The sequence below is a fragment of the Arvicanthis niloticus genome, chromosome 6 (assembly GCF_011762505.2).
Source record: "Arvicanthis niloticus isolate mArvNil1 chromosome 6, mArvNil1.pat.X, whole genome shotgun sequence".
NCBI classification, from domain to species: Eukaryota; Metazoa; Chordata; class Mammalia; order Rodentia; family Muridae; genus Arvicanthis; species Arvicanthis niloticus.
The window spans coordinates 43165077-43187582 of NC_047663.1; the positions used below are offsets into that span (position 1 = coordinate 43165077).

Below are 22506 nucleotides of genomic sequence, written 5' to 3' on the forward strand. Positions count from 1 at the left end.
AAAGGGACTGCTGCACAGACATATGAACACTTACATTCAATTTTTTAAATAGACAAAGGATTTGAAAGGAAATGTTAGAAGAGACTATATCTATCTATAGCTATACCTATATCTATATCTATATGGCCAAATTAGTGTTTCAAGGCTATAATTATAGCTACCAGTAAGACCAAGATAGGAGGATTGCAAATTCAAGGCTTGCTTGGGTTACATAGTGAGTTTAAGACCAGCCTAAGCAACTTAGTAAGACTCTGTATCAAAATGAAGGGCAGAGAAAAGACTAGGGATAACACCCAGTGGTAGAGGGCTACTCTAGCATGCTCAAGGCCCTAGATTTGTGGACTTCCACCACTGAAAAAGAAGCTACACAAATGACTAGAACACAGAAACATGTTTATCATTATCATTAGCCCTAAGAGAAGGAAACACTAAAACCACCTAGCAATACTACTACATATAAGTGATTCTTATGAGGTGCAGGTGAGGGGGCCGATTCTAAGGAACAAATGTAGAAATGTTCTCTATCTTGACATGGGCAGTTATTACATGGGAACAGAAGCCTGTCAAAACTCATTGAACAAACCAGACATGGCACTGCATGCCCATAGTCCCAGAACTTGAATGTTAAAGGCAAGAAGAACATGAGTTCAAGACCATTCTCAACTATATAGCAAGTTGGAGTCTACCCTGAACTATATGAGATCCTGTCTCAAAAAGCAAAAGTAAAGATAAAATCTTAAAAGTTTTGAAAATTCTTATAAATTCCTAGTTGTGTCTTTGTACTGGGAACTGAAAAAAAAAAAAGGGGGGGTGGATTCCCAATATCCAGCCTCAGACTGTTAAAGTGTGTGATTTATTTGGAAGCGGTCACCCAGAAAGGGAAATAAAGGAGAAATATCTAATCAAGTGGAAGCAAGCCATTGCTCCAAAATTTGACTGAGTACAGTATTGCTCATAGCTTGAAGGTGCCCATGGTGACAGCTTCTTATGAAACAAACAAACAAACAACAAACAACAAACAAAACAAAAAAACAAACCAGGGTAAAAGTGACAGGAAGAGCCCGTGGAAAGAACATCGGTAGGGCTGGAGGAATTCATTAGAGACTCATCATCTCAATCTTGGGAAGAATTCCTGCAAAGGCTGAACTGAAAGATGGAAGAAGAAAAGTTTCTACTGAGGAGCTGGGAGTTCAGAGTTCACAGTCAGATAGTCTCTAGTCCAGGACAGTAAGTGAGAGAGATGTGTAATGGACACTCAGTTATAGGCAACTGCATTAAAGAATATCTGTGCCTTTGTGGGCTGCCCAGGGATTCCTGCTGTAACTTAAAGAGAAACTTATACAATGTCCTGCAGATGAAGGATATCTTCGAATTCCCTGCTGCAGGAACCCACCTAAGTGGCACCAACCTTGACTTTCAGATGGAGTTGTATACCTGTTAAAGGAAAAACGATGCTGCCTATGTTATAAATCTGAAGAGGACTTGGGAGAGGCTGTTGATCACAGCTCGGGCTGTGGTTGCTGTTGAGAACCCTGCTGATGTCAGGGTCATCTCCTCTAAAAACACTAGCCGGCCAAACCTGCTGAAGTTTGTGGCTGCTGTTGGAGCCACATCCATTGCTGGCTGCTTCACTCCCGGAATCTTCACTAACAGATCCAAGCAGCCTTCAGGGAGCCACGGATTCTAGTAGTGACTGATCCCAGGGCTGACCACCAGCCCCTCACAGGGGTCCCTTATGTCAACCTGCCCACCAATGCTCTGTGGAATACACATTCTCTTCTGCACTACATGGACATTGCCATCCCATGCAACAACAAGGGAGATCACCAAGTGGATCTGACATATTGGATGCTGGCCCCGGGGAAGTACTACCTGTGGGTGGCAAGATCTCTGTGAGCACCATGGAAGATTATGCCTGATCTTTACTTTTACAGAGACCCAGATGAGGTTTAGAAGGAGGAGCAGGCTGCTGCAGAGAAGACTGTGACCAAGGAGGAGTTTCAGGGCAAATGACTGTGTCAACTCCTGAATTCACTGCAGCTCAGCCACAGGTGGCAGACTGATGTGAGGGTATTCAGGTGCCCTTTGTACCTTTCACACTGAAGACTGGAATGCCTGGCCAGCCATTGAGGACTGGTCAGCAGCTCCCACAGCACAGGCCACCAAGTGGGTTGGAGCCACCCCTGAGTGGTCCTTAACTGGCTCTGCTCTAAGAGTATAAAGGTGGAGAGAAAATACAGTTCCTAAAAGCTGAAAAAAAAAAGAGGATATTTGCATATATGAATAAGAAGACATGGCTGGGAATACGTGTAAGAGACTTGTTTGTAGAAGCTAGGAAAGCCTGCAACTCAAATGGAAAATAATTTAATGAGATGAGTCACATTCAATCTATAGCAAGCTCTCAGTATCCCACATTTATGACTTACCCAAGAGTTATCCTGTATCTATAAGCTGCTAGCTAGTCCTCGTCTTAAAGCTTTTTCTGGTCCAGAGCCCTCTGCCCATGTGCAATGTAGACCAATAGTAATGGGGCATTAATATCCTCCAGAAGCATCTTCAATAAATGGCAAATGGAAGCTGATGGGTAAGTACCCCACACTCCTTCATACCTGGGGTCAAAACATGTAGTTTATTGGCTCCAAAAGTTCCCCCATGAGACTGAGCCTTGGTTTCCTACTCTATGAGTTGCTTTTCTATTGCTGTGATAAAATACCACGACCAAAGCAGCTTACAAAAAGCAGGGTTTACTTGGGCTTAAGGCTTCAGATGAATTAGAGTTCATCAGTGTCATGGCAGGAAAGCATGGCAGCCTGCAGGCATGGCAAGCTGAGAACTCGTATCTTTAACTGAAAGCCCCAAGCTGAGAGAGTGAACAGGAAATGGGCCCAAGTCTTCAAACTCTCAAACCCTAACCCTCATGACATTCCTCCTAACAAGGCCACACTCCTAAGCCTCCCTAAATGGTATCACTAACTGGGGACCACGGATGTATTAAAAAAAAATCTTGAGACTATGGGAGCATTGCTCATTCAAACCACCACATCTACAGTGACAGCTTGCTTGATAAAAATATCCTTAATGACTTCCTTCCCTTCCTCTCCTCTCTTCCCCAGTCCTCCGCTCGTATTTCCTGGGATTGTAACTGGGTTGGCAGGAATGAAGATATTCTAGAAAGACTCTGACCCTTAACTCCTCCAGTAGCATGAGGATCAAAGAGGTTTTTTCTTAAGTAGCAAACACTGGATTTTTTTCCTTAATTGAAAAAATTTTGGGGAGTTTTTAGCCAGATATAATGATGCATGCCTTAATCCCAACATTCAGCAGCCAGAGGCAGGTGGACAACTGCACAGGGAGTTCCTCACTGGGCAGGGCTACACAGTGAAATACTGGCCCCCCAAAATAAAATTGTTGAGTTGTATTTCTTTATCTTGGGGCTTGTGTAAGCCAGGCTATCCTTGAACTTGCCGTTTAGCTGTGGCTGACCTTGAACTCCTGATCCTCCTACATCCACCTTTTAAGTGCTGGGATTAGAGGCATGTGTTACCATTCCCAGCTCAAATTTTAGAATTTTAGAAATAAAAACACAGTTAAGAATAACATGCTCATTTTTACTTTGGTGGTGCTGGGATCAAACCTATGACCCTGTGCTTGCTAGGCAAACACTCTATCACCAAGCCACATTCCCAGCTTTGCTTTGGAAAGGAAGTTTAAATCACAGGCCCATCACATATGAAGCCATGGCTTTGAACCCCAGCACTGGCTGCCCCTTCTCCACACATTAAAAAAAAAAAAAAAGCAAATTTAATATACATTATGACACAATAGGAAAGCTTGGTTTAAAAACTGATCCTGACGAGGCCAACCTGGTCTACAGAGTGAGTTCTAGGACAGCCAGGGCTACACAGAGAAATCCTATCTCAAAAACCAAAAAAAAACAAAAAAACAAAACAAAACAAAAAAACCAAAAAAAACTGATCCTGAGCTGTGCAGTGATGGTGCATGCCTTTAATCCCAGCACTTGGGAGGCAGGGGCAGGTGGATTTCTGAGTTTGAGGCCAGCCTGGTCTACAGAGTGAGTTCCAGGACTACACAGAAAAACCCTGGCTCAAAAACAAAATAAAACAAACAAACAAACAAACAAAAAGAACTGATCCTGGAACTGGCTGTGGTGTTGCAGGCTTTTAATTCCAGCACTCAGGAGGCAGAGGCAGGTGAATCTCTGTGAGCTGGAGGGTAGCCTGAACTACACAGAGAATTCAAGGATAGCCAGGGCTACAGAGAAACCCTGTCTTGCCCTTCCCCATCCTCAAAGAGGACTGACTCTGCACACTAGAGATACAGGACATTTAAAATAGGAGCTCTTTTGGAGCTGCTTTTGGAGAGTTCTCAGAGTTTCAATAACAACAGATGTTTACCCATGAGGGCATGTGACAAAGAGCAGGGTAGATGTAAGTAGAGGAATTATGGGAGCCCAGAGGTCAGGTCTGGCCTGTCACATGTAGAGAAAGCATCATCTTCCCTTCTGCCTCATGCAGACTTAGGTACACTTCTTTAAGAATGAGCAAAGAGCCATTAACAGAGCTGAGGGCATAATGAATAAGAATTAGGCAAACTGGGTCTGGAAAGATGGCTCTGTGGTTAAGAGTGGATAGTGTTCTTGCAGAGGACCTGTATTAGGTTCCCAGCACTTGCACCAGGTGACTCAGAACCACTTCTCTGAACACTCAGTAACACTAGCGCCATGGGATCTGATGCCCTCATCTTGTCTCTACAGGCACTTGCACTCTGGTGCACACACAGACAGACATATGGATATATGTAATTAAGATGAAATATGTTTTAAAAAGGAAGCAAATCAATGCTTGCCACCCAATCAGAATAGTCAGTTTTTATAGGAAGATTATGGCCTATAGTAAGAATTTAGGAACTCCTAGGAACTTCTGGTTAGATAATTATATTCGTGTGATGACCCTGGAGACCCCATTTCCTGTGAGTCTTCTTTCTGTGTCCAACCACATGCCTGTGCTCTGAGATCATAGCCACCAAGCAGCTTTCTGAAGATGACTTCTCCCATGGAGGCTTGCTAGCAGGAAACCTGTGCCTGTCAGAGGAGGCAAAGGTACAGTACTGCTGCTACTGTGGGCACATAAGGGACCTTCTTGCTTCTGGGAGCTTGTCGTGAGCCTGCTTAGCCTGGTGGTCTTCATCTATGCTGTACATTATAATTCTAATGCTTGTGTTACACCTCACATCTATTAAACGCAGGGAGAGACTACAGGCCTGTACCACCAGGTCTGGCTCATAATCAGCTACTTATAAAGAAGAAGAAGAGGAAGAGGAGGAAGAGGAGGAGGAGAATAAAAAGAGGGAGAAGAAGAAAGAAAAGAAGAAGAAGAGGCAGAGGAAGAGGGAGGACAAGAGAAGGAGGAGGAGAGGAGAGAAGGAGGAAAGGAAGAAGGGAAAGAAAGAAAGAAAAAGAAAGAGGAAAGAAAGGGAGGGAAGGAGAGAGGGAGGGAGGGAGGGAGGGAGGGACGGAGGGAGGGAGGGAGGGAGAGGATAAAAAAAGCCTATATTGCAACTGATATCTTGGTATAAAACCTCTATCATGGATCAGGAATAGTGGTGAGCCTTTAATTTCAGCACCCTGGATACAGAAGCTAGAGGGTCTCTGTGAGTTAGATGCCAGCCTGATCAGACCCTGTATTAAAACAACAAAATAAAACAAACCCCAAACTGTTAAGCAAACAAACTAACAAGCCAACATCCACTCTGACAGGATGACGAGAGAATAACTGCTGAGGTGACTGAAGACACATGGCAAGTGTATACACTAGGTGCTCTACAGTGGCTTCAGGTGTAGACACTGGGTGCTCTAGAGTGGCTTTAGCACACTGCAGCCTGTGTTACCCTTCGGTGGTTGTTGTTGTCTGGTCCTAGTTGCCATTATCTCCTGATATTGTGCTGCCTCCATCCATATCTCTCCTGTAAATCACACAAATTCTTCCCTGGACCTCTGTGGCTTTTCTTCTAGAGCCTTCCTGTAACTGATCTTGTACCTGTCCTTTGTCTTGCAGCACTGCCAAACGCCTCACAAGTCTGCAGCCTTGCTTACACTCCAGTGTCTCCAGCTTTATTTTGGTAGTGACTGCTTTATGTCCCTGTCACAAGGCGGATAGAAGACCTGAAGACATTTACAAGTGACTGAAATCTAACTATCACCTCTCACGCCCAGAGCCAACTCCCCAAACACAGCCAAGAGTCCTAGAGATAGAGAGACGGGTGTGGGAAATGTCTAGTCAGTGAGGGAGAGAGGTGAGGAAGGAGGCTACCTGTATTGAGTCAGACACTGATGTTACTTAAGAATCTCCATCATGTGTTCTTCACCACACAGACGAGTTTAAAAGACAAAGTTTAAAAGCATTATTACACCTGAGGTCACATGGCTAGAAAAACTGCTATAGCATGTGTTTCCAATCAAGGCTGCAGACTCACCGTGTAAAGTCTTCAAGTAAAGGGAGAGATTTAGAGAGCCTAATAGCAGAGAACATCTTCCCGAGCGACTCATGAGTACAGTTTGGGAGGCAGGAGGATAGCCTGGACTTAATGGAAGTAGGACCCGGAAAGGGTGGTGGTGCCAAGGTCACAGGTGGTCCTACCTGCCCACTAATGTGGGATCTTAGCAAAAGTGCTACCATTGCCTGTATCTGGTTTTAAAAAACAGCTGCTCTGCTTCAAAGCAAAATCACTTTCTGGATGTTCTTTCCTTTACCCCGTTATTCCATGGCTTGGTTTCCCTAGTGACTATTCCTCCCAACTGTTAGACACGGTGGAAAGGATTGTGGTTTGGTGGGAGCTGGCCAGTTCCAGCTCTGTCACCCACTAGCTAGCTGTATGAGCTTCCCTAAGTCTCCCCAAGCCTGCTTCTTTATTTGCAGAATGGATGTATTGGTGATGTATTACACTGGGTAACCAGGGTTGAGCACCTAGCATTGTGGAAAGGGTTAGGGTGCTCTCTTTGCTGTCCTCTAATTTTTCTGAGCCTGGCCAATGCTGTACAAAACGGCTGCAGACAACTCTTAGGGAGAGCCTGTTCTTAGAAGAAAGGGAAGATATCTCCCACTTCCTGCACATTATATTCCTGCTTATGCATTCTGATGTCCTGCTTGCTTTTTTGGGCTCTAAGTGCTATCCTGCTGACTCACTTCCGACTTCTCCTCGTTCATCATGCTCAGCTCCTGAAAATGGAATAGGATGGGAAGGGCCGGAAATTGTACTGTCTGGTGAGATGTTTAAGGGGACAGGCACCCTATGTGGATAGAATGCTGGGGATATGAACTGAACCAAGCCCACAGCATATTTCTCATCTGACTTGTGATACTTTTATTTCTCATCTGACTTGTGATATTTTTATTTCTCATCTGACTTGTGATATTTGACCTTGGATTATAATACTAATAATGATCAACCCACTTACTGCCACTGATGAGAAGCCAAGAGGCCCTGGGCTATGTACTTTCTGTGGATTGCCTCTTTGATCACCACAGATGAAGAAGTCAAGGATTCCTTCTATTCAGACAAAGGCGTGCACACTAATATTGGCCAAGGAACCTGCCAGGGTCACATAACTAGTAAGGGGAGGGCAGAGCAAAGTTTCAAACCCACGGTCTAGATTAGTGCTGTCTAATGAAGTAGCTGCTAGCTACATGTGCTAATGAGCTCTCAAAGATGGCCTATGTCTGAAAAGTGACTAGGAGGAGGGACTTGAACCTGGAAGAGAGAGAGAGAGAGAGAGAGAGAGAGAGAGAGAGAGAGAGAGAGAGAGAGAGAGAGAGAAGAGAGGACAGAGAGAGGACAGAGAGAGAGAGAAAGAGAGAGGAAAGAGAGAGAGAGGAAAGAGAGAGGAGAGAGAGGAGAGAGAGAGAGAGAGAGAGAGAGAGAGAGAGAGAGAGAGAAGAGAAGAGAAGAGAAGAGAAGAGAAGAGAAGAGAAGAGAAGAGAAGAGAAGAGAGGCGAGAGGCTCTGGAACTTGCTATGTAGTCCAGGCTGGCCCAGTGGTCCTTCTGTCTCAGTTCCCTGAACATCTAGGATTACAGACATGTGTCACCAGAAACTGAACTTTTAATTCAACTGAGTGCTGTATGTGAGTGAAAATACATACTAGATCTCATAGCTTTCGTATTATGTATGTATCCCTTCTTTTATGGCATAGTAAAGTTATAATATTTTAGGTATATTGGGTTAAATAAAACATATCCAGATATTTTTTTTTTTACATGTTTCTCTTAGTTTTTTTTTTTTTTTTTTTTTTTTTTTTGTTGCTTTTATTATTTATTGATTTGAAGACAGGGTCTCATTCTGGAGCTCTGGCTGGCCTTGAATTTGTGGCAATTCTCCTGGCTCAGCCTCCTGAATGCCAGGATTATGGGCACAAGTTACCATGTCCAACTCTAGATAAACATTTTAAGTTATATTTTAAAACTAGAAACCAAAGCTTATGATGACTTCTTGGAGTTTTTTTTTGGTTTTTTTTGTTTTTGTTGTTGTTGTGTGTTTTTGGTGTGCTTGTTTCTTGTTTTTGAGACAGGGTCTCACCATGATGTCAGGGTGATAGTGAGCTCGTAACCCTTCTGCCTCAGCTTCTTGAGTGCTGGGCTAACCGACACTCACTGTAAGACCACATCTTAAATTGTACTAATTTCTCCAAGGAGTCGAATGGATTCATTTGTGTAGTACCTGGAGTGTGCTCAGTTCTCTTGGAAATTATTGTTCTAAATAGATATACAGCTCTTTGAGGTGCGATCAGTGCCCCTGCGAACTATCTCCAAAAGTCCCTGCACCAGGCACTGAATGTCACATTTGAGAAGTCCCTGTACCCAGGGCCCTTCCAACTTCAGGGCAGCTTTACTTAGAGGTCTTGCTAATCAGATTCCAGCTCTTTCCCATCCAAATCCTAACTCAATAGATTTGGACAGAACCAGAGACCGAACGTGCTGAAGAAACTTCTCGAAAACTACCTTTAAAGGAGACTGTTGTCCACTGCAAAGTTGGGAAAGTATCCGAAGCACTAGGTGAGAGCAAGGGGAGAACCGAATTAACGAATATTGAACTTTTATCCCTTGCTAAGCACTTTTCAGTGTTACCTCGTTTCAGTCTCGCGCCAACTTAATGAAGTACATGGCACTACTTCAGCGGAGGCAACCGAGACTGAGAAGGGTGAGTTAAACTGCCAGAATCATGGAGCTAGCAAACTGCAGGTCTCTGGTTTGTACTGACTCTTCCTGACCTCAGTAAGTCGTGAAGATCTCCACTGTCTTCACTACCCCCCCCCCCACCCCCGCACTGTCGTATGAACTGGGTATATAATGTAAGTGAGACAGACAAGCTCTCTGTTCTGGTCAAACTCAATATGCAATTAGAATAGAGTTCTCAGTGCTGCGAGGGGGGCAGTGCCATGAAGATACATAATAGCGAGTCACAGTCTAAATGAGGGGTAGTAAAAAGCTCTCCAACGGAAAATCTGAAATTCACGTGGAGCTAAAAGGATGGAGTAGAGGAGCGGAGCATGGCTGGGGGAGGAACGGAGCGTGGCTGGGGGTTGTCTTAAGCTGAAAACAAGCCATGAAAGCTTCGAGACATCAATATGGTTGAGGAACTGAAAAAAAAATTAGACTACCTCAAGCAGAAAGGGTGGAAGTGAGAAGGAGGACCCTGAAGTAGACAGGACCAGCTCAGGGCAGGCTCTTTATGGTCTTTGACTTTATTCAAGGCTAGAGGCAGGGTCAGACTTGTACACCATTTCTCCGCTAACCACAGGGAACGATTCCAAGAACGCTAAGTCATTGCCCAAAACTGTGAATAGTGCTAATTTCTACAGATATTATTTTTCCTGTCGATACATGTATTTGATAGTTTCATTTATAAATTAGGCACAATAAAAAGAAATAGAGATAGTTATAAACTAGAACAGGTTGAAAATCCATTAGCTGGAATTCTGGGGATCTGAAGTGTTTCAGATTTGAGATTTTTGTGTTTTGGATTTTGACAAATTTACATATATAATGTCATCTTGGGGATGAGACCTAATTTTAAACTCATAGTCATTTATGTTTCTTAGACTCTTTATATGCATAGCCATAACTTCAAGGAGGAAGGTAATATTCCGGTGCACCAGCGTTTATGCTCTGACCTGTCACAGAAAGTCAGGGGTGGGATGTTGCACTCGTGTGCGCTCTTGGCCCTTGAAAAGTTTTAGATCTGGGATGTTTTCAGCTCTGGATTTTCAGACTAAGGTTGCTCAGGTTGCATTCTGTGTACTGTAATACAAGTCACATGGTCTGTGTCCCTGGTTTCAAAAACTGCTCACAGAGTGTCTAATGTGATGAATGGAGAAATAATGTGGCTTGGTGAGGCAGTCCCATAAGACTGTCCCATAAGGCTGTTTGGACATAAACACTGCAATACTATGGGAGTCTATTCGATGACTGAAAGCACTAAGTCTCAATTTCGTTCCACTACTTAGAATGGTGTACCTTTTAAAACATGTTTACTTTTGGAATTTTCTACGGAATGTTTTTGAATTACAGTTGACTAGGGAAAGCAGATCTTAGAAACCAAAACCTTAGATAAAAATAAGATTGCTGAGTTCTTCTCCTTATACATTTACTTGTTTGTAAATTGTTTGTTTACCAAGAGAAAACTATTCTTTATTACACATATTTATGTTTGTTTGGTTCAAGACAGGTTATCTCTATGTAGCCCTAGATATCATGGGACTTTTTTTGTAGACTAGGTTGACCTTGAACTCACAGAAATCCACCTGCCTCTGCTTCTCAGGTGCTGGAATTAAAGGCATGTGCCACTAAGTCTGGCTACATAGTTCTGTGACCATAGGTCAAGATGAATTTTTCTGGAACTCAACCCAAATCAATTCCTTACATTTCAAAACCACTTTGAAATATACCATCATTCATGTCCCTGGAATTTTTCATGGACTCACGTTTTCTCTTGAAATTTCTCTATGCCTTCTTTCTTGGTTTAGCCAACAACTTTACAGGCAGTACTTCACTTTTTACAGATGATGGGAGCGGAAAAGTTTACTACGTTCTCAAAATCCCATTAGTTTAAAAGAGAGCTGTAGGCATGGTGATGCATTGAATATGCTGCTGGTGTTAAGTTCAGGGTATGCTGTGGTAAACTGAGGAGTGGGGATGGAGAGGTGCTCAAAAGTGTCTAAGTATACTTTCTTGATAGGAAAGGGAGGAATGGACAGGCAAAAGAATCAAAAATGGCCTCCTGGTTTTGACACACGCTTTTATTAAGCATGTTGGTTAGCCTAGTATTTAAGAATAGATTCAGGTTAAATAAAGTAACCTATCAAAGAATGAGGCCCTTCTAGTAAAATTTCAATGACTGGAACTTACTTGACCAGAAAACGTTGGGAGAATATTACTGTTTAGGAGCCTTAACTTTTATTTTCTGGGTTTTAATTTGTATAAATTTTGCAGTCCGGGCATGCTGAAAATAAAGCCTCTTTTTGGTCAAAATCAAGCTTAACCGATGAGTCTACTTTGTTTCGTAGTAAAAAAAAAACCTTGAACCTTGAGTTTTTGAAGCTTAACAAGCCTTTTTGCTCCTTCTGTTTTTTTCCATATCTTTATACCTTAGAAAGAGTTGTAGATGGCTCCTATCAATGGACCAGTGATAATTTGGACTCCGCCTTCTTCGACTAAGTCCCGCCCACATCAAAGCACACCCCTCTCTTGGCCCCGCCTCCTGAAGATGTCTCCGATATGACAGCAAATTCTCCACAATCCTATCCAATGGGACATACGAAAGGCGGGACCTATGTCAATCTTTTTTTCCCCATTTGTCCAATTATATCTCTATCTGTACTCAGTTCCATCCCACTTAGTCTTCAACCCAAGGATTGGTTTCTCTGTTCTTTGTTCCTGGCTCATGATTGGTTTTTTTTTTTCATTCCGCCCCTCTCTTGTAGCTCTTGCAGGCGGGATTAGCACGCAGCTTCCTGCTCTTGCCAAAAAAATAAAAGAAGAAAAAGAAAAGAGGAGAGAAGCGAAAGAAAAAAAAAAAAAAGTCACGGAGATCTTTGATTTTTAATTGGCTTTCAGTCTTGTCGGTCAGGCCAAGATTTGCCTTTTTATTGGTCTATCTGTCTGCCCATCCCGGACAGGGGGCGGGATTTCCCCAGGAGACCCACACCTGGTTGCCACTGGTCGAACAGTGCGCCTGTCTGAAGCTTCCGGCCAGGGATTGGAGGCGGACGCGGACAGGTGGGCGTGGATTGGCTAGGGCAGCCGGTCAGTGTGAGGCGGGGGCGGGGCCTCGGTGGCTGGTTGCGCGTGTCCGCCGCTGGCTCCGCTCTATCCGGCTTTGCTAGGGGAGGTGAGTCCGGCCGCGGCGGCACCGGCGGCTGAGAAGGCGGCGGCTGAAGAGAAAGCGGTCACGGCGGCTGTGGAGAAAGCGACCGAGGGCACGGAAGCCGGGTGGGGGGGAGGGGGGAGACGGAGCAGCCTTGAGCCCTGCAGGGGCCGTCGCGCGGGGGACCCACCCGCTCTCCCCCCCAACCCTCCTCAGCACAAGCAGCCGGCGGCGGCGGGGGCAGGAGTCAGCCTGCTTCCGATCGTCCCCCGCCCGCTTCCCGGGGCTCCCATTCTTTGGCCCCGGGACCCTAACCTCCTCCGGGGCGGTTCCCTGTGTCTGGGCGTCCGAGTGCTGCCCACTGCTCTTTCATTCCCTCCCTGCACCTTCTTGCCTTCACTTTTGCCGGGGTTCTCTATCTCCTCTTCTGTCCTGCCTGTCGCCTCCTCGCCTCACTCTCTTCCTCCAGCCTCCTTCCCTGGCTCATTCTGCCCAGGAAAGTTTGGTACATCTCCCCAATCCCCTCAATCAGGTCAACCAGACTCGGAGTAGGGGGAGATGTAGAAAGGCCTGAGAATTCGAGGGGAGGGAAGCTAGAAGCTGGTTTCCCTGATAATTTCCCCTCATCTTTTTTGATTTAGAGTGGTTGGAATTTTTTTTTTTTAATTGTGTTTTTGAGGAGGTGGGAGGTGTTTAGAAAAGGATGTGGGAATGGAAGGGGTAGATGAGTCAACCCTCTTACAAGATTTCAAGGGTGGCGTGTTACCAGATCCTTTTCGTGTGTGGAGTTCAGGGGGTCGGGAAGTTTGGCCTTTATTCCCACATTCAAAGTTGGAACCTCCCCCCCATTAAGAATGGAGTTTTAGTATCCACTTGTGGCAGGAATCCTGGGGGGAAGGGGCCCTTTCCCTTTTTCTTTTCCTTTTTTTTCTCCTTATTTTATGTTCTTAACTTTTATTTTGACAACCCACACCCTTGCACACACTCTCACCCCAAAATCGAACACCCAAGATCCTCAAACTTGTCTGGATTGACTGATGAAGACATAAAGCCAGTTCCGCTCTATGTTTTTTGAGGTGGAGTGAGTGGTTTTTCTTCATTTTTTAAATGGCCAAATGACAGCTTGACCCAGTTTGCTTTCCAATCAAAGGGCATTTTTTTGAATGTCTCTTTGTGGCACAAGAGCCAACGCAAAAATGATGGCGGCTTACAATGGCGGTACATCTGCGGCAGCAGCAGGTCACCACCACCACCATCATCACCACCTTCCACACCTTCCTCCTCCTCACCTTCACCACCACCACCACCCTCAACACCACCTTCATCCGGGGTCGGCTGCTGCTGTACACCCAGTACAGCAGCATACGTCTTCGGCAGCTGCGGCGGCCGCAGCAGCAGCTGCAGCCGCAGCCATGTTAAACCCTGGGCAACAACAGCCATATTTCCCATCACCGGCACCGGGTCAGGCTCCTGGGCCAGCTGCAGCAGCCCCAGCTCAGGTACAGGCTGCTGCAGCTGCAACAGTTAAGGCGCACCATCATCAGCATTCGCATCATCCGCAACAGCAGCTGGACATTGAGCCGGATAGACCTATTGGATATGGAGCCTTTGGTGTTGTTTGGTGAGTATCAAAACCGCTACTCCACGTGGTTCTCACCGGGCAAGCCATGCCTCATTGGTTTTACTCCATCTTGACCAAAGTAGAACAAGCTTCTCCACTCGACTTGAGGAAGCCGTCCTCGTTGATGACGATGAGGCCTGGTGCGTTGGCGCTCTAGGCCCGTGCATTTTGAGTCCTGACAAATGGTAGTGGAGCAGTTTCTCTAGAGTGACACACGTTTGCAGACTATTAAACTTGGCTGTCAAGAACTTCAGTGAGCTACTGCGTGTAAGATCAGTAGGTAAATGTGTTAAATACCTCCTACAAAGACCTTGGCCATCTCAAGTGTGGTGGTTTGGATTGGCTGCTCAGTTACAGCAGGTGTCAACAACTGACTCCCAGCTTGATTTCTTTATACTAGTCCCCAAAGGAATATACTTAGTGCAGTCAACTTTCCTGCACACTACATCTTTTCGTACCTTATTTTGTGATCTTGGCCCTGGGAAGAGAGGTAGGTTTCATTGTTGAGCCAGTTACAAAGTCATTACTTGAGTAGTTTTATTTTAAGCCATAAAGCTAAAGTTGGGAGGTCTGTAGCTTAGCCTTCTGATAAGAATGCATTAAATATAGCATCACACATGAGTAGCCCGAATGAGGTTAGTAGACTGGAGCTCGCAGTGGCCCACATTCCATGGTATGTGTCACTGACTATTGGCTAGTTGCTATGGTGGGAAGTGTACCTTTAACAAATGAAACTGCTTTACTTATGTTAATGGGCAGTGTTTAAAAGTCCAAAGATTTGTTAAATGCATTATCTTTGTCTCTTTGCCCTTCTTAGGAAGATTGGTGGTTTATAGTGCATTTATATCTATCAAATATAGAGTGAACTGAATTACTTATTTATTTATTTTAGTTTTTCCTCCCAAGGACTATCAATTCCAGTGTGGAGAGATGATTTCATGTTTTCAGTGCATGCAGACATAGATTCTTAATGTCCAGGAAAGTCCCCATCACAAAAAAAGAACTCTTTGAAACTAGCCTGTAAATAATTCCTTTGTTTTTAAGGCTAAAATTCAGCTAGATATTATTTGTGTAATAGCTAGGCTATCTATCTATCTTCCTATTTCAGAATTTATAGTCTTGGTATCTAAGTGAGCTGATTCTTGATTCTTCTTAAAACGAAAACAAAACAACAACAAAAAACCCAACAATGTAAAGTCCAGTTTTTCTCAGCTAGCCTGTGAGGAGGTTATTGCTGCGTTCTTGTTTCTCTAGGGACTGTGGGATTGCTAGTGGGGAAGAGCGTAGGCCATAATGGGTCCTTTTCAGTGACTGTTCAGGGACCTGACTGTTCCTGCTTTCCTCTTCTCTTCCATAACACCTTCCCCAGGGAATTCACTATGAACTTCCATCTCTTGCCTAACCCTTGAGGATTTCCAAACAAGGGGGTGGGGGATGGGAGAAGAGCGGGAGAAAATTGGTTTCCTGCTTTAACTCTTGTCATTGTTTTACAAACTTTGAGTATCTGGATTTTTTTTTTTAGATGTGGTTGTGTTCACTGCTGAAAACTTAAGGGATGCAGAAAGGGAAATGTTTTTTCGCATTCTTGAGTTCACTTTCTGTCAAAAGGCGTGTGACTTGCAGAAGTTTTAAAGTCAGGTTTGTGGCAAGAGTAGAAAAAAGGAAAAGGAGTGTTGTAGCATGTCATCTGGCAAACATGATGGTAGTGGACATTAGGAATCGCTCACATCTGAAAATCTACAAGTGCTTGTTGTGAATCCTTTGTAGAAATTCCCAGACTACTCCTTGAACCATGAACTTGACCATCTTCTGTTGTTTCCTGTTTACTGAATACACTGTAAATTCTTTGAGGCTAAGACCTGTATACCTAAGTACTTTTTTGTAACTTTTTGACACAAAGTCTCAATATATAACTCTTTCTGTTTGGCTTTTGACACAAAGTCTCAATATATAACTCTTTCTGTTTGGCCTGGAACTCAACTATGTAGATCACTGGTCCTCAAGCTTGCCTCTCCTAAGTGCTGGGCATGTAGAGATGTGGCACCATGTTTAGTCTAGGACAGCGTTCTCAACCTTCCTAAAGCTGCAGCTCTTTAATAGAGTTCCTCAAGTGGTGGTGACCCCCAACCATAAAATTATTTTCAATGCTATTTTGAAACTGTAATTTTGCTACTGTTATGAATTAAAATGTAAATATCTTTTCTAGTGGTCTTAGGTGACTCTCTGAAAGGGGCATTCGATCCTCAAGGGATTCTCCACCCACAGGTTGAGAACCACTGGTCTAGAAGAACTTTTTTTTCCTCTAGTACCTAGGACAGTGCTATGGTATCTTACTGCTTTTTTTTTTTTTTTTTTTTTTTTGATGTACTGATTTCTTTGTTTTGGAGTAAACAATAGGCATATATTTCTCTCAGTTTAGAGGCTAGGTGTTGGTGGCCTTGAGTCCTTCTGAGCTTCTTTCCTCGGTTTGTGGATGGCTGCCATCTTGCTGTATCTTCCATTTTTTCTTCTTTTTCTTTCTTTCTTTTCTTCTTTCTTTCCTTGGATCTGTCTTCATTTCACAATCAGGTTTTGCTAGTTCTTGCAGGAATGTTTTTATCAGCTGTTTTAAGTGAAATACAATTTAGTTTGAGAAGGGGGAAGAGTACCAGGTGTGTTTTTAGTATGCAAATGCTTTTCTATTTTTATATTTACATATTGATGACTTGCTGTCTGAATTGCTTGTTGGGAATTTAACTGCTGTGTGACCTAAGTTTGCTAAAACTAGAGATTTGATAGCCAAACCAGAATGAATTGCCAGTCGTGTGCTGAAATTCCAGGTATTGGTAAGGTTGTTTACCATTTAACCTAATAAAACAGGGTTTTTCTTTTTAATTTAAAAAAATGCTTTTTACATGTGAAACAATTATTTTTTAAAATTATTAAGGCATAAGGAAATCCTTCTAGTGAGACATCATTTAAATAAATATTATATGTAATTATCTGGGTATCAGATTCACTTATATTCAGTTACTTTGGGAGGATTTTTCTGCCATAGCTTATACAAGGAATTGTGTCTAAAACAGTGAATATAATTTTGTGGGAGACTAATCTTCAATGAAGCCAGGAAGAAATATTCATAGAAATGATACAGTATTTTACTATTCAGATTTATCACTGAACAACTTAGTATCTGACTTGATTTATCTTTCTGCTGAATTTTACTGGTAGAATAACGTATCAGTCTTGGACAGTTGTGTAAAAATAGTGAGTTACCCATTAGCTTGCTGGTAAAGGTGGTGCTTTGACAGTTCAATTAAGGTTTCATTAACAACTGTCTGCTGTGTTTTATCTCAGAGTAAGAGTTCCAGCTTTCCGGGTACTGTGAACAGGGGTAGCCTAAGATACATTCATTGCCAATGATAGATAGATGTTGCTCATTGGCTCTTAAAACATCATATATATGTATGTATGTATATATACATACATACATATATATGATTTGACCTGAATTATCAGATGTCAGGACTTTGTATTTTGCATTTTTGCTCATATAGACATTTCATAATGCAAAAACAAAGGACAAACTATTTCTATCATTTGGTGAAGATAATATAAATGTATCATTTTGTCCATAGTTTACCTTGCTAGAGAAAAATACCCTGCTTTAAAAATGGGACAACTTTGGAACAAAGTGCTTCAGGATCTTATGAAGTGTATAGTTTAAAGAATTGGAGTAAGCTGACCACATGAGAAGAGTTTGAGGACTTCTAAGCCCAGGCGGTTTTTGACACTCTCAACATAAAATATAGATTGGACTAATGCTACATGCTGCCTTGATAAAAGTGAGTCCAGGAGAAGCCTCTACTTAATAAAATTAATGTTTTAGCTTTTTACTTGTCTGATTAATTAAAAGATCAAAGATCTGTAGATGCATCCAGTCTGTTGTCTTTGTACTTCAAATAAAGTTGCAAAGCTTTGAATGTTATTGCTTTAATACTTTTAGCAAGTTACTTTTATCTGTATTTCAAAATTTCAGCATCACTGTGGTGATACTTAGTGACTTATCACTAAACTTTGTGATCTTGATAATTTTCTCTTTCAGTCCCTCATCTGTGAAATGGCATCATAGTGCTTATCTCAGACTTGGTACTAGGGTTAAATGAGGTGATCCTTATAAACCAATATATCTAGTATACAGTAAGTCTTCAGTGGATGCTGTTGTAGTTATTGTTGGTAAAAAAAAAAAAAAAAAAAAGACAAAATGCTTTTGTTAATGTGCAGGAAGAATCTTCCTGTGTTGTCAGATTTATCATATGAAATCAACATTCAAATTATTTTAGGAGGCATGACTTTAAATACCATAGAGTGTCCTCCTCAGTTGAATTTGTGCCAAGGAGATAATGGAGGTTAAATTCAGAGCTGAGGGGAAACTACTCTTCTGTTTTCTCAATTAAAACAAAAACAGAACAGCTACTTTGGGTATAGTGTAGCCAGTGTTCTAGTCATCATCTGTGCTGTGGTAGAAACTTGTGGATTTATAGGCTGGGAAGGAATAAGTGAAGATCGCCATCACTGTCTATGGTGCTTGAGTGGAAGTTCACTTGTGTTTAAAGGAAAGTAAACTGCTAAAGACATGATCCCGGGAGGCTGGGGAAATATGTGTGAGTGAACGAAAAGTCACTCAGTGTGAACTTCCACGCATGGCAGAGATTTCTAACTTGTTCATCTTGTGAAAATTAGAGGTGTGTTTGTTGTGGTCCTCTTCCTCCATAAATAAGAAATTAGATGTTAGAAAAATGGGCAGTGCTTTTGGATGGGTGGGGAAAATCATGGATTTAGTTACACCAGAAAGAGTAGTGTACCAAAAGTGTACTTTGTTAGTAACTATTTTCCAGGTTAAGAATCAATCTGTAGTGTTGAGAGGCTTCTTTACTGTCAGTCAAGATCAACAGGCACTGCTGGGTTCTGGGGAGGTCTGCTTTGTGCGAAGAGCTTTGAAGACGCAGAGCCTGCACAATAAAAAGGAAATGGTCGCTCTTCCAGATATAATAGAACATCGGTGTGAAGCTTGCAGTGCGGAAATCTATATCGTTAATTTCAACTACAAATAAACCTACCTTTAGAAACTACAGGTTCATGGTCATAAAGAAAAGTTAGAGGAGAAACACAGTCTGTTTCTTGGGGATTGAGAGCCTGTAGCCTGTAACATTCAAAATGAATTTAGATTTCAGCTCTGAAGATTATTCACATTATGTTAAAAAAAAAAACCATCACAGTATAACAAAATAAATTTGTTTTATAATTGGAGATTAGTGTCATGATATTAACTAAATACCAATTTGGAAAAAAGACTTTTTTTTTTTTCAAATTTAAAAAAAAAAGAACATTTAAAAAACATTTTAAACTAGCTAAAACAACAGTATCTCTAAATTAGTTTGGGGACTGGTACAGTCAGTCCCCTTTCCATTTGCTGTGCCAGAGGAGGACATTTGTAAAATGCATTAACTAGGTACATGTTTGAATATAGATTCTGTTTGGTTTTTTCCTTCAAAGTATGGCATCTGAAGAAATGTTATTCTTTGATATAAAACGACCTCTACTGGGATACTGGAATGCTTTTCTTTACGACTTGAATTTGTCCAGGTTTTTATTGACTTCTGTGGTATAATCGAGTGGCCTCTTTATTGTTGTTTTAAATTTTTTTTTTTAAATCAGGTTTATTGATGTGCTAGCAATTTAAGGATCAACTGCATATATTGTGTGCTTCCTTAATATGCTGATTTACTTTATTTGATGGAAGTTGTCAAGGACAAAGGAATTTCTTCCATTTGTCATTTAACCAGTAAATGGAATGACGCTACTTGGTAGATCGTGTTTAGGCTTTAGTTATGATTCCCTGTGTATCCATAATAATAATTTACTGCAGTGAATTATTTGTTAACTGGGTCATCTAATGTCCACCAACAATGATTTCCTAACTAAAATAGCTTGTCATTTTGATCTTGTTGCTTAGGGGTAGTATTGAAGAGTGCCCGGGGCATCAGTTATAGAGCAGTCAATAAGCACGTGCCAAGTCATGATAGATGTCATTAGTAGTTCAGAAGTACTTGGCCAAAAAATATTAGCAAAAATTCTAGCATTCTGAATCTACAGAAAGATGATTCTAAGGAGCAGCTATGCTCATACTGAACCTTTAACACTTCCTTGTAGTGCTGTGCATAAAGTAGTGTATACAGGGATGTGTGACATGGGTAATGTTAAGTGTTCTTTACCTATGTCTAGGTTCACGCCTGTGTTTTGAATTAGTTTGACTAAATCTACTGTCAGACGGTGAAAGTTTTGGTGCTTGGGCTTCACTAGTCCATATATTTTTGTTGTTAGCTTGCTATGGCCTAGCACTGTTAAGAGACAGTAAGGAAGAATGATATTTAGTTCTATGGTTGATTTCTGAAGCCTCTGTCAAAGCTGCTTCTGTCATTTCTGTTGTGTGTGGTGTATTGTGCTGAGCTACATACAGGCAGTTATCCCGTCTTACAAGGGTCATGATCTTGTCTTGAGTTTATAGTAACTAAGTAATTTGAAAAAATACTGTCCTTACTCACAGGTAAAAAGTTCAAACTGGTTTGGAATGAGCATGCTGTCTCAACCTTTTTATCTGAATCCCAGCACTCAGAAGGCTGAGGCACGAGGATTGCTGTAATCTCAAGGCCAGTCTGGACTACATCGTGAGTTCCAGGCTAACCTGAGTTCAAAATAAGGCCTTATCTAAAAAACAAAACAAAAATTTAACAAAACAAAACTCTTTTAACCTTAACAATGCAGTCTTCTCACTTTGGATAATACCTGTGTTTTGAATGTGTGTTAACTGTTTACTAGCTGCTGTGCTAGGTGATAAGAATTAAAGAATTAACTTTCCTGTCGGAGAGAGACTTGTAAATGGATAGTTACAATTCAGTGCTATAAATGCAGCAAGCTAGATGGTCCCTGGATATTATTGGGAGCATAGAGAAGACATTTCTGTGGAAGGTAAACTATTCTGCTTCCTAAAAAAGGTAAACTATTCATGGAAGAAAACTGGCTTGTTGGGAAACAGGCAGTTTCTTCATGTAAAGCTGTGCTGTGTTTTAATGATAGTTGGTGGGTGGGCCCAGATGCCAGACACCACTGCTTGGGGTTGCAGAAAGTGTTGCGCATGGGTGGTATGAAGGACACTATTTTTGCTAGCGCAAAAAGAGGTTGGGATGTCATGTTGAAGTAGAGGTTGTTGGTGTGGCAGGGAGAGAGGGCAAGAATCTTAATCTTTTCATGAAGAAAGTACCATAGATACACTCAAGGTATCTATAGTTTTAAAACTTGACAAAGGGAATGATTAAAAGACATTTTTAAAAACTTTATTTTTGGTCTGTGTTTCTCTCTCTCTCTTTCTGTGTGTGTGGTGTGTCTTTCTCTCTCTCTCTCTCTCTCTCTCTCTCTCTCTCTCTCTCTCTCTCTGTGTGTGTGTGTGAGAGAGAGAGAGAGAGAGAGAGAGAGAGAGAGAGAGCCCCTGCCTGCCCCAAAAAGATAAAGAGCATTAACTCTTGTTGGCTTAAGGCATTATTATTTGGTTGTCAGAGGCTGGTGCTTGGTGTTTTGTACCTTTTCCCATTTTCTCTTTTTTGAGTCAGGGTCTCTGGCTGAACCTGTGAGCCTGTGAACCTCTGCTGACAAGCCACAGAGGGCCTCTTGTTTATCATTCCACAGCACTGGGATTTCAGGCCTTTGCCAAGTGCCCTGATTACCTGAGTTCTGGGGATCTAAACTCAGGTCCTTTACCAATGGAAGCAGACTCTCCCTCCCAATTTTAAAATAAATCTCTTGTTGCGGGAGGGGGCGAGAATGAAAAATGACTGAAACCCTGTAAATGACAGCTACTGAAAGTTTTTAAATAAGAGAAAGGTGGGTCAGCTTTAATTTTTTGAATGTTTAAAAGGTAAAGTTGCTAAGGACTATCTGAGCTTTAGGGGTGTTCTGCTGTGGTAGAAGAAGTTATTGGAAGCCAAACCAGAGCTCAGTCAGATAGGAAATGTATTCGCCATGAATGACAGCCCTGTGTGGTAGGGGGCTGTTAGGGGAATAGGGATAATCGTTGGTTCACATAAGAGCCAAGAAAAATTAGCATGGAGAAAAGACCATTGCATTTATCAAGAAGATAGATAGATCATTGATGGTATTTGAAAGAATGACTACATCTGAATTTTGTGTGTGTGTGTGTGTGTGTGTGTGTGTGAGAGAGAGAGAGAGAGAGAGAGAGAGAGCAAGAGAGGGAGAGGGAGGGGAGAGAGGGGAGAGGGGGAGACAGAGACAGAGATTTTAAATGTTTTAAGTACCAGCAGCACTTTTATTGTTACTAACACTTACTTAGATTCCAAGTTTGTGTTTGTAGTTTGATAAACCAGAGAACTTGATGTTTACAGTATAAAAGATACTGTTTTCTTTGGGAGGCGTTTATTCATTGATGCTAGTGATATTATAGAATACTAAACCAGC

The 22506-nt window shown here is 42.2% G+C and overlaps 1 protein-coding gene and 1 pseudogene across 3 annotated transcripts in view; both read left to right on the forward strand.

The window, feature by feature from the left end:
- Nucleotides 1–1240: 1240 nt before the first annotated feature.
- LOC117710263 (small ribosomal subunit protein uS2 pseudogene) lies at nucleotides 1241–2221 on the forward strand (annotated as a pseudogene).
- Nucleotides 2222–12358: 10137 nt separating this feature from the next.
- Nlk (nemo like kinase) overlaps nucleotides 12359–22506 on the forward strand; it is a 125971-nt gene continuing 115823 nt past the window's right edge. Inside the window, exon 1 of one of the 3 annotated variants that reach the window (XM_076936215.1) lies at nucleotides 12359–13998. In XM_076936215.1, the coding sequence (XP_076792330.1) occupies nucleotides 13541–13998 (458 nt within the window). In that variant the 5' untranslated portion in view covers nucleotides 12359–13540. The remainder of the gene's footprint in view (nucleotides 13999–22506) is intronic. The other 2 variants (XR_013111171.1, XM_034505392.2) reach the window with 2 other exon arrangements.